Source organism: Rhamphochromis longiceps, linkage group LG15 (assembly GCF_057381845.1).
Source record: "Rhamphochromis longiceps isolate RC_006_pf linkage group LG15, R_longiceps_female_GT1.1, whole genome shotgun sequence".
In the NCBI taxonomy this organism is placed as follows: Eukaryota; Metazoa; Chordata; class Actinopteri; order Cichliformes; family Cichlidae; genus Rhamphochromis; species Rhamphochromis longiceps.
This window is the reverse complement of record NC_140571.1, coordinates 12,370,897-12,386,028: the sequence shown is the minus strand read 5'-3', so window position 1 is coordinate 12,386,028 and position 15,132 is coordinate 12,370,897. Positions and strand designations below refer to the sequence as shown.

General features: G+C 40.1%; 2 protein-coding genes across 2 annotated transcripts; one reads left to right on the top strand and one right to left on the bottom strand.

Annotated features, from left to right (window-relative positions):
- Positions 1-734: 734 nt before the first annotated feature.
- Positions 735-4,236, bottom strand: dcph1 (damage control phosphatase 1). The gene is made up of 5 exons (XM_085383131.1): positions 3,860-4,236; positions 3,379-3,484; positions 3,044-3,285; positions 2,362-2,527; positions 735-2,013 (listed from the first exon to the last, which is right to left on the bottom strand). Exons 1-5 carry the CDS (start codon positions 3,916-3,918, stop codon positions 1,234-1,236), a joined length of 1,353 nt encoding a protein of 450 aa, XP_085239257.1. The 5' UTR covers positions 3,919-4,236; the 3' UTR covers positions 735-1,233.
- Positions 4,237-8,645: 4,409 nt separating this feature from the next.
- zbtb2b (zinc finger and BTB domain containing 2b) lies at positions 8,646-14,434 on the top strand. Its single transcript, XM_085383130.1, has 3 exons — positions 8,646-8,950; positions 12,025-12,205; positions 12,513-14,434. The coding sequence occupies exons 2-3, from the start codon at positions 12,033-12,035 to the stop codon at positions 13,921-13,923; spliced, it is 1,584 nt and encodes a 527-aa protein (XP_085239256.1). The 5' UTR covers positions 8,646-8,950; positions 12,025-12,032; the 3' UTR covers positions 13,924-14,434.
- Positions 14,435-15,132: the final 698 nt, after the last annotated feature.

The window sequence follows — 15,132 nt, the reverse complement described above, 5'->3', positions numbered from 1 at the left end:
CAGACTAAAGTCACAACCCTGGTGAACCGACTACCTTATAAGAGATTGTGTGTTTACAAATGTATTTGTTCATTGTTTTAACATTAAGGTTAACTGGGTCTTTATATTTTGCTGTGTATACATGTAAATTAAACTCTCCTGTTACACTGTTACATGCAAGACCAAAAATACAGGTCAAATTTAAGATCAAATCACAACAGCAGTCACCTCAAGGTGCTTCACACTGTAAGGTAAAGGACCCTATAATAATGGTAAAGTCCTTACAATAATGTAGAGTTTAGGCAGCTACTCTGCACTGTGTTGGCACGTGGTATTCAAGAAGGTTACAGTGGAGGAATTATATCCTTAAATTTAGTTATAGCACTTTCAGAAATGCATTCATTTCAATATGGACAAATTTACAAAATAGCTATTAGTATACAAAAAAAAACAAAAAACATTTTTCTTGCTTGTAAAGTACGACAAAAGGAAAAAGAGCAGAGTCATAGTAGTGATTTATTAAATCAAAACAAATGATCAAAATAACATTTTCACCCAGCAGCACTATGGGATCCAGTTAACATCACCTGTTGATTACTAAAAGTGACAAACGACATGACAATGTGCAAAGAGACATCCACTTTTATCTATGGAGATAGAGGTCCAGGTTCCCATTTTAAGCAAAACAAGCACATGCCACTTATTGTTACACTGCTCCAACAACAATGTAATTTTCAAAAAATGTTATGATCTGCTTTTGGTGAACTTAACTCGCTGTAATCACACGGAGTAAAACAACCTGAGCTGAATAAAAAAAAAAGATAAAAAAAAGAAAGAAAAACAACAACAACAACAACAACAACAACAACAAAAAAACCCAAACAAACTATAAGTTAGATTTACATCATTCTCACAACTGCATGCAAAACTGTTTCTGCTATAGAATTCATACTCAATTTTTTCTCAGTAATTGCTCACAGCATTAACCTGTAAACAGTATGACTAAATTCATGGTTTACTACACATGTAGGATAAAATGTAGGAGGTGAAATTTTGATATGAGATGGCTTTTTATGAAATTATTACTGAGTATTAATTATTGTGCGCGTTCCTGAATCAAACTTGATGAAGTGCTAGTAAACAACATTTAACAATTCCCCTAACTTAAGTGTCTAGTGGTTTAAAGGTATCGCCTGCTTATGAAGCTTCTTTTTAAACCCATGTCATCAAAGTGAGTTCCTGATTTGAACCTTACTATTCTGACTTTGGATTGTGGAACTGAATCACAGCGTACTTGCCGCTAGTCATCCAGCTTGGATCTTGGGAGGTAAGCTTCTCCCCTTGTCCCGGTTGCAGACCAACCTGAATGTTGGCCTTGAGAGTCCTCAGGCTGCACAGCGTTGCAGGCCCAAAGCCTCGCAGTGCAGTTTCAAAGCTTACTGTGTGCTCCCAGTCCCTGTCTCCAGTCAGCTTCCTGTAGTTGAGATCGCCTTTAAACAGCACCAGGTCTGCTCCCTGCAGGGTTGTATACAGGTCAGGAGCATCGGCTGCCATGTCGCAGAACTCATGGGGCTGTGTCCAGAAAGGATGATCATGATAGCACCACATTCCCTCTTTCAAGTACCTCTGCCACTGAACACCACATTTGGAAACCCACTTGTGATTGGTTGCCATGGCCTGCCGAATGGTCCACTGAAAATCTTTAGCTGTGACGTCAGAGACAAACCACGGGATGGATTTGCCATGAAAATGAATCTGACGTGCAAGGCCAGAGGAAACCAGGAAGTCGGCTAAGACCAAGTCAGTGACCAACTCGAAGCCAGCATTGTCTAGAACAATGTCCACTCTGTCTGCATTGTTTTTCCCTGACTCCCTTGGCCTCTGCGCAGAAATAAGAGCTGACCATACCCTTTTGGTGTCATCCACCAGGATGAAGGGCAGGAGGCTGTAGAGGGAATCTAGTGGACTGGTCTTCTGGGAGTTCTCTTGGCCAGCAGATATTGACAGATCACACTTGTTTCCCCACAGAGATACCTTAAAAGAGTCACAAAATGTATTCAATAAATAGTAACTGAATACTGTAAAACATAAAATCTCCAAGAACTAATGCACCACATTTATTGCAGTTATGAAGGTCTAATCCCACTGGTATTAGTGGGTTCATTTTAAATTAGGCTACCAATCACAACAAGGATTCACAAGAGGACCATTCATCTCAGGTGTAGCCAGAATCACTCACTTTTAAATACTAAAAAGCAAAGTTTTAAATAAATAAATAAATAATTTAAATAAATACAAATGGAAAATTGAAAAAAAAGAATAGTAACTTACATACTGAGAATCTTGTAAATGTATAGCTTTAAGGACATAAATTGAACTGACCTGCATTAGTTTGCTGAAATGCTCAAACAGCGGATTCTTAGACAGCTCGTCTATGTTGTTCTTGATGCCCTCCAAGTACGTACACAAGGACATCACAGCCTGTGAAGACTCAGTAAAGCTCTGAGTCTTTCCCTCATTAAAGACATCAAAGTCACTGATGGGAGGACTGAAATAAAAGAAGAAATAAAATCATAACAGAAATCATAACAAAAACTAAACAAACACAATCTAAAAAGAAATGAGAAGGGGAATTGGAGAGCATATCCTCTGCCAAAGATAGAGCTCAGATTTTCAAAGCAACTGATCTGGATTTACACAACAACTAAGTGGATGCTTCCTTGTCTTCTATTGTACCTTTGCATAAAGTTTCATGAAATTCAGTTGTGTTAATTTTTGTCTAACCTGGCTAACAAACAAAGAGATAAATACAAGCCTTGGCAGAGGAACATATTTACTGAAGGTCCACCGGTTGTGAAACTCAAGGTTGATGTTGATGGTCAAAATCATTTATCCACTAACCAATGCCACTGTGTTTTTGTTTTTCTATGCACCACTATATCAGTCAGTACCAAGGTTTTGTCAGTATATAAAAGTATCCCTCAGTAATATACTAAAAGTTATTACAAAATTCCAGGGTTTACATCTACAGTAGCTTCCATTGTAACATATAAATGCTTCTCACTTGAGCAAGAGCGCCTCGTGTATCCTACGGTACATGTAGCACTCCACGTAAAGCCAGGGAGACTTGAACCAGCTGACAGGCTCCTGGTCACCTTGCAGTCTCTGCTGCCTCTCTAGGTATTGGTTCCAGGAATCTGTGTCCGGTAGGCCGTCTGTCAGTGCTAGCACTGGCTTGTCAGTTTGCAGCTCATTCCTCAGCTTAGATAGCAGAGATATAGCTTGCTTCTCTGCCTGGATACCCACCTGGTTGAAAATAAAGGGGAAGCACCGGCAAAATCCAACGCAAGTCTTAACGTGAACCTCATAACTGCCTCAATTGAATGAACGTGGTCTTACCTCTCCGTATTCCTCAAAAAACTTGTTTTTATTGCGATGAATTGTGTCAACAACTTTGGTCAGGATGGTGGGTAGTCTGTCTCTAACGGTCAAATAAGCAAATGACCTGCAGAGAAAACATATAACCAAGAATATCTCCCTTTTATACTGCAGCACTGATTTGCAAGTTAACTAGCTAATAAGCCATCTGTAAGCTTAGCTTTTTCCTTTGTGGAATACAAAAAGTATACTCCCTGGAGTGATATTACCTTCGCATGCTTATCTTTGTTTACCCATAAAATTTCTGGTTTGACCTAAACAACGTCCTGTGCTTGAATATCTACACACCATCACTGCCAACTTACAGCTAGCAGGAAGCTAATGCTATTGCTAGTCTGGACTCTACCGTCCCAACGTTACGAGACCATTTTCATAAGGAAACATAAATCCCCAGGTTATTAAAAATTCTGCGATAAAGTCAAGTAATCAGCTGTCAACCTACCCAACCACTCTGGCAGACAATGAAGGGGGAACTCCGTGCATAGTTTGATCCGTCGCCATGATGTTAGCAGGGGTTCAAATTCAAACTTTATCAATAAAAGCACTGGGACAGCAATAAAGTTTCTTGAATAGCTAGGAGGTTAAAGGTGACGTCTGCTTTTCTGCAGAAGTCACGTGTTGAGATAGGTTGCCCCAGGGTTCACTTCTTATTTTTGCTAAGAATATTTTTACATTTGTAAAAAATACATTTCTTCCCACTTGCGCTTTGTGCTTTTAGTGAGGGACACGATACTACCATCTAACGGTTAACACGTAAACTACAGTGCTGACAACCTGTCAAACTGTTACCGAGACTGCATTTTCAAGTCGTATCAACTGTTTCAGCAATACATATTACCTTAAATATCAAAGGTCTCAAAGCTGGTGTTATCTCAGGTGGCTCTAAGGTTGGTACGCCTGCCGCGTTGCATTGAGCTGCTGAGGTAGCACGCTGAGCATCACTTGTTGTCCAGGGAAACTATTGTCATGGAGACATTCATTCATCCTATTAGAAAAGGCCAAAGGGTTTTTGGCGGCAAAAGGGGAGGAGAAGTGGGCGGGGTTGGGTACTGCGGTTTCCATTGACTTCCTGTTTCTGACCCTTGTCAAATGTGGAAGAATAACAATGCATACAAGTGTCGTTTTTTATGTGTAATATGTTTGCTTATATTAGTAAATATAGAATGTGGGCAAAAGGAGTTATGAATGGGTTATGTTATATATTAATATGTTATATATGTTGTTTCTTCTTCCTTCTTAAATGTATGTCTGATCTTACTGTAAAGCACTTTGTGATTTTTATCTGTGAAATGTGCTATATAAATAAATTTTTTTTACTTACTTAAAACCTTTACTAAATTCTACATCAATAACAACTAGCTGTGTTTTTCATTAGTTTGCCGGCCAACATGTGAAACAAAAACACGCACATGTAAAACATCGAATCTTTTTTGGCAACTGCTACATTTCCTTTATTTAACCAGGTAAAAAACAAAACGTAATCCTTGCTCTTACAAGATAAAACTTGTTTATTTTTTTTAAAGTTTAAGTCTGAACATGAAACAATTCAACTTAATATTTTTATATGAGATGGCGTAAATGTAAAAATTTATTTTTCAAGACAGATCTGGCCAAGAAGGCAGAGGAAATTGTACAGTTCTATGAGCATACTTTAATGACCAAAAATAACTTGATTGATTATAATGTGCACAGTAACACAGAGTCGGTGTCAAATGCAGAGACTTTATTTTATCTATGTAATATCTATCTAAATCACATTCACTACGGTGTATTTACTAATGTAAATAAAGATACTAACACATGATCACATGGAAAAAATCGGAAATCACTTTTCGGCAGACAAGCATTGACCGAAAAGTTTAGAGAAAAGTTGACCTACTGACACCCTTTTTAACGACTCCTTCATGTATAGCCAAGAAGGTTACGAAAATCAACCAATCAATGATTAACGAAAATGGAAAATGTAATTGGCAAGTAACAGAAGAGCAGTCAAACTAACAGCTAAAGAATACAAAATCTAATACGTTATTTTTTAGCTTGTGATACACATGACTCTGGTATACCAAAAATAACAGGGTAACATGCACTGTATATGTCGTGTTTGATCAACTCCAGGAAAAAATACAACAAAATAAAACAAACAAAACATGGCAACAGAGTAGGCCTAATGACGTAAATTCGCGGTCGGTCCGTTTTTCTTTCTTTTTTTTGTGGGGGGGGGGGATCCGGGCTTCCCCTTTTATGAGAAACATGGCCAACTGACTCTGCTATCACGATTACTGGCCTGGAGAGATGCGCATATCAATTAATTCAGGCGGTGCTTTCCCTTCTCTCAGATCATCCCCGCGGTCACTATGGGAACACGACCGGGCGGTTGTCAGGATGTCGGGGTCCTTGGGAGTGGGAGTCCAGCTGCGTCCACCTCCGCTGTTCATCTATCGCCGGCTTCCCATCCCCCCGCCGGGCCCCAGCCTGGCCGGATCTGTTTTTCTAAACCGAGAGAGCAGTGACTCACCACTCCGGTTTCAAAACAGGCCAAGGACGGGGGCAGGGCGGCAGTTAACGTTAAAGGCCTTGTTCAGCTGGGTGTTTCAGCTCCCCACACGCAGTCACGCCATGCATTACTTAACAGCAGGATTTCGTTTGTGCGACAAGCCCCTATAAACTGCAGGGACAGGCACAAATCTCACCATTCTCGTGTTAAAAGATACGTTACTGCAGCGCAGATGAATTAACCGGTAATAACTGCAAAGAATAAGTTGTTCTGAGAAAATTTAAGACAGATTAAGTCCATATAAACAAACGTGGGAAGGAGTACATTTATCCTAATGACACAGAATAAAGCTTGAATGTATTGATCCTCATTGTAAACAGTAACAGTGATCCAGTGGTTTACAGTTTATCTACTACATTCAGTACATCCCTGCCGTGCATCTTTCAGTAATCAAATATGCTTTTGTTCTTGACGTCCTCGTGGTCTTCATCCATGTTTTGCTTGTTAAATATTTTGAACCATCCATAAATCTACATTTTTATTAACCGAGTAGCTTAAGTAATGTTATGGCCAAGATTGTTTCTCCTTTTTTTTTTAACAGGACAAAGACTTAAAAGCCCTTACGTCCCACCTAATAGCCATTTTATCCCCTCCTTTGAATAGACTCCACCCAGCCTCCTGCAAAGCAAGCATTTTCAAAGAGCCACAACTTGCTTAGGTTCATCCTCCCTTGTGAACCCTGTGTCCTTAAATGTAGCTCAGTAATGGCAGGCCTTGGGAAAAAAAAGGTGTTTACACTGGGACAGCATCCAGCAACTTGCTGATGACAACATCTGATGACAAAATATTGACATGACTCCAAAGTACACTCGTGAAAAGCTCCGCCTATACTTTCTGTGTCTCTGGTTTTGGTTAAAATTCAACTGAAACTACTTCCCCTTCACAAAACTTTTCAGAATAAGACTTCCAACATTTTGAGTTTCCCAATGCATTTGTTTTTTTTTTCTTTTCTTTTTTTTGAGCTCACAAAGTAACAGCTGTAACTTAAAGCCCCCTCCTGAACTCTATACAAATTGATGCATTTTCAGAGTTTTCACATCACATAGTTGTAGGTGGAAAGTGTCTCGCCTATAACACGAGTTTAAGGTGCACACCGGTGAGCATGTCTGGTGACATCACAACCAAACCTGTTCCAAGAAGTAACTCTGCAACATATTTTTTAGCTTGCTTTGCTGGGCAACTTTCACTGATGTAGGGGACATCTTTTTATTGAGGAATTAAACTTTTGAAAATAAAAGAAACAGAAATGTTATAGTTGGTGTCCAAGTGATTGGGTGATACAAAGTTAATGAAATATTAGACCTTAACTGTGTTTGCAACTAGGAATTTACACATATAACACTGCCAAGGCAAGTTACCACTACAGAATACAGAGTACAGCGTTGGTTTCTTTGCTACTATTTGTACTCTTTTACAGATGTGGCAGGAAATTACTTTAGTTCCACAAATAAAAAAGAAGTGACAATAAATAGCCAGAATACTGATAAAATATCTAAATATAACATTACCCAAACATGTGACATGATATAGTCATATAGGAACCAAGTAGTTACCATAAAAAGAGAGTGTAGACTTTTAAGTTGTGTTACAGATCTACTTAACGTGATTCTTGAATTCTGAAATTCTGTTTTGCTGAAAGATAAAGGGATTTGTTTAAGAAACTGGAACCAAAACAGACCAACAGTGATCACAATCAGAATCAGCTTTATCGATCAAGTATATGAAATCAAACAAGGATTTGTGCTGTTCTTTTTTCTCTTTGTTCTCAATGTACTTAACAGAATAGACAAAAAGACAACAGCAACGTAACACAAACAATAACAACGTGTACAGTGTGTTTAGATTTATATTTGCAATGCAATGGTGCAGAGTGCAATAAATTGTGGAACAAATAACAGATGGATCACTAGTTATATATACAGTATATGCATGGAATATTGACAGTATTATGTATAATATAGACATGCACAGCAAAACAATATATACACCATGCTTTAGTTCAGCAGCAGGATTGTGGATGTTTGAGTTATATATAATTCATCATCATACAGTTACGTTTTCAACTGCAATATAATTATTACTCGATTATAATCTAAACAGGTATATTAAGTATGGTGTCTTCTTCATAAAAGCGACCACTTTTCTTATTCCAAAGAACAATGCAATCTTTTAATAATCAGTGTGAATACATTTAATATTCTTATCTGATTTAAGAAATACTATAAAAATTATTTAAGTGTTAAAGTTGTAAATAAAAATAAACAAATTAGTATTTCTCCCCTAATTATTATTACTGTTAAAAACAAAAGTAAAATCATAATGACCATTTAAACCTAGATATCTTAATTCGTCTTTTGAACCGTTATTTGATGTCTGCAACAGCCCCCGACATGCACGGTTGCGTTAGCCTAGCTTAAGTATCTCTATACTGCCCTTTAACTTGTTGAAAATCTACTTTAACCTTATATGCAAACATGAGACGACTGTGAGTAACGCAGTTTGTAATGTGGCCAAAAAGTCATGGCCAACACACAGAGACACTCACTGCCACAGTTTGGTTTTATGTTTACGTGTCGTTAACGGCAGCGGCACAATTATTAACTCGCAGACTGCGTGGAGCTGCTGGCTGTTTGTGTTCAACCTCTTCGGCCGACTGTCAAAAAAAAAAAAGAAAGCTGGCAAGCGGGGGTTGATCTCGCGGCGGTTACACAGTGCGGGAAATTAACGTTAACTCAAACGCCCCCTGCTCAACGGATTTTACAACGGCTGTTTTTGGCTGGCTTTTACCCACAGTCATGTGATTGTAACGTAAAACCCCTAACCGGAAAACACCGACGGACGACCCTCTCTCCGCTGCCAACGAATGCAGCGTTTACAAGGAACAGTTGAAGCTGCTGCGAGCCCAGAGGACGGACGAGTCTCCGGTAACAAACAAACAACGGCGACACGGCAAACTCCGCCAATTTAAGGAGCGCGCAGGTACGGTTATTTTTAGCGACATACCAGCCAGTTCGTTTACTTGTATTGTAAAATTAGTGCGCTACTCGTGTGTGCTTCGGCTAATACTGTAATTGTCACGGGGAAGTTAAAAGAAACGCGTTCGTGACCAGCCCCATCCCCCTTGCGTCGCTCGCTCTCCTTCCTCGTATGTGTGTGTTGGCCGCGCGCGAGCGCGCACGTCCGTTTTCTCGCGCTAGCAATAGCAACCGAGAGAGACCTGAGGCAGGGGCAGGACTCAGTCCAAGCGCGCTTGTGTTGTACGCTCCGTCTGGGCTTCTTTATGTACTCGACGTATAATTTTCTGTTCTCTGTAATGAAATGCTTTATTTCTGTAGCGTGTTTACCTTCCTCGCATGCTTCCCTCATGGGCACTTGTACGGTGTATTTTTTTTGGAGAATCTCACTACGGAAGTAACTGTTCCACGTGTCTACATCACAGCGGGGGCGGTGCAACATTGTTACGAACAACTTAGTATTGATTAAGACGTACTCTATTGGCTTTCGAGTTGCTCGATTGCGGTTAAATAGTACTGTTATCTTACAAAATCGCGTAAGTGAAGCCCCAAATTAGAGTGCTTTAAGAAAATAGGCGGATTCGGAGGCTCACCGCGATTTCTGGTGTTGCAGAAACCCGCAGCATATAGAAATAAATACTTTTGCAGTATCTATCTATCTATCTATCTATCTATCTATCTATCTATCTATCTATCTATCTATCTATCTATCTATCTATCTATCTAAGTGAAAAGGTTATTTATTAAGAAAGAGCAGTCAATTAATGACTGAAGATTCTGATACATTAATGATTTCTGGTTCTCTTGTGGGTTTAGCAGCTATTAAGGACAACATTTGCCTCTGTCGTGTTGCTTTGTTTTCCTGTGCTGCTTTGTAAACCGAAAACTAGTGAACATAAAATTAGATATATAACATACATGATGCATGTCACTGTACTCAAAAAGCAACTATGATGTTGTGATAGAGTAGGTACCCAGGATCAGGGCAACTATTAATAAGACCATTCATTGATTGTTAGGTATATAGCAGTGCTGTAAAGAGGACACGCAGCTGTAGCACACCTAGATAAAAATAACCTAGCAGTAAAATCATAAAAATTAGGATGTTCATTTTTTTCTCCATTTATTTTAGAGACATGGTTTGGAGATGATGGCGGTTTGGAATTGTGAGGTATTCTGAATAAAAAGCACAGATCGTCACTGACATAGATGGTGTAATATTGTGAGGTTAGATATTTAAGGTAGTGGGGCCCATCTTTACAGAGAAGAGCAGAAGAAATATAAACTGGAACCACAGATTGTTCTGTACTGTTATTTTAGCTTGTTAATGTCTAATGTATGATGACCAAATTAGGGCAAAATACTTTTTAAGAAAAGTTATTATTGATTGATTGAGTGATCATTCATTTCACCTGTAATTGACTGTAAGCTGTCTGTTGTGAATGAAGAAAAGTGAGCAATTTAGCATTGGTGGAGGTTGGATTTAGTGCTGAATTGTAATTCTAGCAAGGTGTATCTACCTAGTGTATATTAATATTACGTGTGACAGAATCAAAGGTGGTCTATATTATGATTTAGTCTTCTGAGCCTTCTGTGCCAGTTTTTATTGCAGAAACTCTAGCATGTTCCTGGTGTGCTGCAATGCCAGATTCTTTGCACTCTGACCTCTGAAGCAGATGTGCGGAGGGCTTTTGAATGCTTTTTTGTGGTGCTACACATTCTGATCTGTATGAGAAGTTAAGTGGTGAGGTGTCCCTTATTGTCTGCTTGCGTGATGTGGAGAACTGTTGTAGCAAGGAGATCCACATGGTAATCTACTGAACAGGGCTAGAACCAGTTTGTCTTAGGAATGTGTGTCGACACCCATAACCCTGGTCATGTGATCGCCCAAAGCCCTCTCAGTCCTCCGGTGACCTAGGGTCAGCAAAAGCTCATCTCATTGGTTAGGTGAAGCCGCAGAGCTCAGAAATGCTCTTTGAGTTTGAATTCCCAGGACTTACCCAGAACTGAGTGCTTCAAAAAGTTAATTGTACACAGACAAGAGCTGCAGATATAGTATATAACAGTTAGTGCACTTTCACCGTAGGACACAGTTTTTAAAAGAGCTCAAATGTGTTATTCAGACCTGAAAATTATATGTGGTTGTCTCCTCCAACTTTTAAAGGCTCAAACATCGTGGAAAACATAACATTAATTTAAAAAGCATGCAATTTCTACCTACCAGGATGTCATTTGAGGCCCTTTGACTAAATTTTTTTGTGTCAATGTTTGTTTGTAGTATGGTGATATAATTTTTAATTTCTCCATTAAATATTCTGAGTGGAAACCTTTTTCAGAATTATGTATTAATTAAAAAAAGGTTTTTGTATATGTTCCTCTCTCACACATCTAGTAGATGAGTTTCCTGTTATAGGAATTTAAATGCAATTTAAAGGTGTATTTTTGTTAAAATATACCTGGATATATATATCCATCACCATAGAAACACAGCCTTTGTTAGACATTTTGCAATTTTCATGATTAGGTTTTGTTGTTTTCTCATCAGCTCAGGGTAGCGTTTTTGAGACTGCCATTAGAAGTCAGTTAGTTTGAAAACTTCAAAGGCAGCCAGTCAGTCTGGATAAAATTGATTAAAAGTGTCTGGTCTCTGAAGTTCATTCAGAACAAGAATATTTTTTCCATGCGTCTGATGTTCTGGATGAAATTTAAATAAGAAGCCGACTTGTTTTTCCCACGTCTACCAATGTACAACACTCAATATCCACAGGAGTTCAATACAGTTAGCCAATCAGATTAAGATGTTTGGATTTGCTAAATCATACCTTTGATAAGCATGCGTTTCTGTGAATTATTGCTTGAGAAATGATCTCCAGTGTCACTAAATGATTCTTTATGGTTGCGTCAAGTTAGCCTTTACAGGGTCGTTAGATCTCCACCGTCAGCCTAACTCTTTGTGGTCACAATACACTCTGGTCTGCTTCCAGACAGGAAACTTACTGTCGCTTGTGTCTGTGTGTGTTTTTGTGCGTCTTTGTGCAGGTTGAAGAATGGAGTTGGCCAACCATGGTCTTATCCTGCTGCAGCAGCTTAACGCTCAGAGAGAGTTTGGCTTCCTGTGCGATTGCACCGTGGCTATAGGAGATGTCTTCTTCAAAGCCCACAAAGCTGTCCTCGCTGCCTTCTCCAACTACTTTAGAATGCTCTTCATTCACCAAGACAGGTATAGCGGGAGAGTACTAATAGTTGTATCAGAGAAATAGCTCAGAAGTCCCTCAGTGATGACAATTTGCATTCAAACAGAATAATGCAGATGTAAAATGAAAAAACAACAACAACAAAAAAGTGATAAACAACTTGTTACAGGTTTTTAATTATTCAGACATCAGGAGTCCTCGCTTGAATCTGTTGTCTTTCCTGCTGAAAACTGAAACTTTGTTGCAGCATTTTGCTGTTGCTTTTTTTTTTTTTTTTTTTTTAATCTCAGGTATCATTTGATGTTAACTGACCATATTCTGTATGTATTTTAGTGACTGTGTGCGTCTTAAGGCTACGGACATACAGCCAGATATCTTCAGCTACCTCCTCAACCTGATGTACACAGGCAAACTTGCCCCACAGCTCATAGACCCTGCACGACTGGAGCAGGGGGTCAGATTCCTGCACGCCTATCCACTCCTGCAGGAGGCAAGCCAGTCTGTGTATTCCCACCCCGAGCAAAGCATCAACCTCTCAACCTCTCTCTATGGCATCCAGATCTCTGACCAACAGGTTGCGCTGTCGGCCAGACTGCCCAGTCGGCAGAATCTCTCTTCACCCTTTGATACCGAGCAGGGGAGCTCAGAAGGAAAGTATCCAGCCACGCCGCCTACTAGTTCATACACAAATTCCTTACCACCAAAGCAAGCTTCCTCACCCCCAGATATGGAGGCTTCAACTAGTGGTGCAAAGCCTATGGTTGAGGACGGGGTAATGGATATCCTAAGTCCGGACGGTTCGTCAGCAGGTGCCATCCTCCATGTAAAGCCCAGCATAATGAAGCGGAGTTCCTCCTTTAGGAAGCATTACTCCTGCCATCTCTGCAGGAGTCGATTTACCCAGAGAAGTCTCCTGCGAGAGCACCTCCTGCAGCACACACAGGCTCTTCAGCAGACCTCGACTGAGCCCAGCAATTCACTCTCACTTGTCATAACTAAAGAGCACGGCTTACCAGCTGAGGGAGTTCTAAAGGGAAACAAGGCTGGGTCAAGTGGCTCGGTTGCACCGACAGCGGTCGAGATCATTAGCGACAGTGAGCAAACCCCTGTTTCAGGTACCAATTCAGACTCTCCTCGAGCAGAGGTGTCCACTTCCAGCTGGGGAGTGGGAGGGTTAAATTCTCAGGCCGATACGCCTCCTCCTTCAGATATCGCAGACATCGACAACCTGGAGAACACAGACGTGGACCGGGAAGTGAAGCGACGGAAGTACGAGTGCTCCACTTGTGGCCGCAAGTTTATTCAGAAGAGCCACTGGCGCGAACACATGTACATCCACACAGGAAAGCCTTTCAAATGCAGCACTTGTGGCAAGAGCTTTTGCCGTGCCAACCAGGCAGCCCGGCACGTGTGCTTAAACCAGGGGGCCGACACATACACCATGGTGGACCGGCAGAGTATGGAGCTGTGCGCTGCAGGTGACGACAGCAACCAGATGGAGGCGATGTTTATGGGCTCATCGAAGCCTTACAAGTGTAACATTTGTGCAACTACGTTCTCTAGCCCGAATGAGGTGATCAGACATCTGTGTTTCACCCAAGGGGGATTAGTGGGGCTGCAGGGAAACTCAGGTGCAGGTGCGCTGCTCCCACGTGAAGAATTTTCCAAAGATGAAGGCTCAGATTTGTCCAACTCTGTTACCCCACTAGAACCCATAAAGACTGAGGAAATCCTCGTAGAATAGTGCCAAGGCTTGTGCTTCTGTCCTGTTTTTGAAAAAACAAACAAACAAGTGTGTTATCTAAATTATGTTCAATAGGTAAGCTAAAGGTGAAGATAGTCAGGTGACGTATGTTTGAGGCTCTCTTAAACTTTATTTTTTTAAAGGTGCAGTGTTTAGGCTCGATAAAACAATGTTTAAAGTAAATACGCTTGCTCTGTTTGGAAGAAAATCAAATACGTGACATTTGGCTTGAGGCTCGACTACCACTGTTTTGTGTTATCATTTAATTGTTAGCGCACATTGGTATTATATCTGACATGTTAGGGTGTACCACACTCTCATGAGCTACTATTGTGGTGAGGCAGTTTCTTCTCTATAAAAGGAAGAGGAAGCCGAGGCAGTTCCGGAGGAGACAGCATGTTGCAAGATGAGTTGCCTGTGCTAAATTTGTGAGAGGTGCAAAGTTCTAACAATTCCTCTGGACGTGCACAGTAGAGTCGCTTCTACATGTCCATAAATGAGAGGCTGATTTCACAGATCAGGCATAAGAATTTCCGGCTAAAAGCACACAAACCTGAGACAATCTGCGCTCTTATTTGAGTAGATTCTTAATATGCATCAAACTACATTTGTCTTCCATTAGTCTACTTGTGAGGGCTCGGCAGATTGAACACCTCGACCTGTAATCATTAATTCTCAGCAACGATTTAGTTTCCTTTCTGTTCTGCGGAGTGTGGTTGAGGTTCCTGCGTCAGTCCTGTCACGCCACATTAAAGCACAATTTCTTTTCGTAATACGTGTTTGGCCACTGAGGAAAAAGTCACAGGGAACACATTTCATCTGTCTACAGTTGTGCTGCTTTGATTCGACTCATCTTTCTTGCTGTGTGTGAGTGTGTGAGACATTGTATAACTTTTTAATAACTAGGTTCTGATTTGAAGAAGCAATATGATCCATTCAGACACGCATACCTAGATGGAAGGCTGTCCTGTACAATATTTTACATCTTGTCTTTACAGTTAGCCTGGGTCATCTTCTAAAAATCCTTATAATATTTGTTTGTAACGCTTTTATTATTATTTTATATACTCTGCTATACTTACAAAGACTACATTGTATTGAAAAGATTTATGTATACTAGTTGAAAAATCGCTTTTCAAAAACACACACATAAGGATGACCGTGATAAATATCTTTCTCCAAAAATTAGGCTGTGATTTAAAAATTAGT

Excerpts from the sequence above, each read along its gene's own strand:
- dcph1 (XM_085383131.1), bottom strand. The coding sequence starts at position 3,918 with ATGGCGACGGATCAAACTATGCACGGAGTTCCCCCTTCATTGTCTGCC. Across the intron at positions 3,485-3,859 it reads TTGTCTGCCAGAGTGGTTGG|GTCATTTGCTTATTTGACCG; the intron begins GTAGGTTGACAG and ends TTTTCTCTGCAG. Across the intron at positions 3,286-3,378 it reads TTTTTGAGGAATACGGAGAG|GTGGGTATCCAGGCAGAGAA; the intron begins GTAAGACCACGT and ends ATTTTCAACCAG.
- zbtb2b (XM_085383130.1), top strand. The coding sequence starts at position 12,033 with ATGGAGTTGGCCAACCATGGTCTTATCCTGCTGCAGCAGCTTAACGCT. Across the intron at positions 12,206-12,512 it reads CTCTTCATTCACCAAGACAG|TGACTGTGTGCGTCTTAAGG; the intron begins GTATAGCGGGAG and ends TATGTATTTTAG.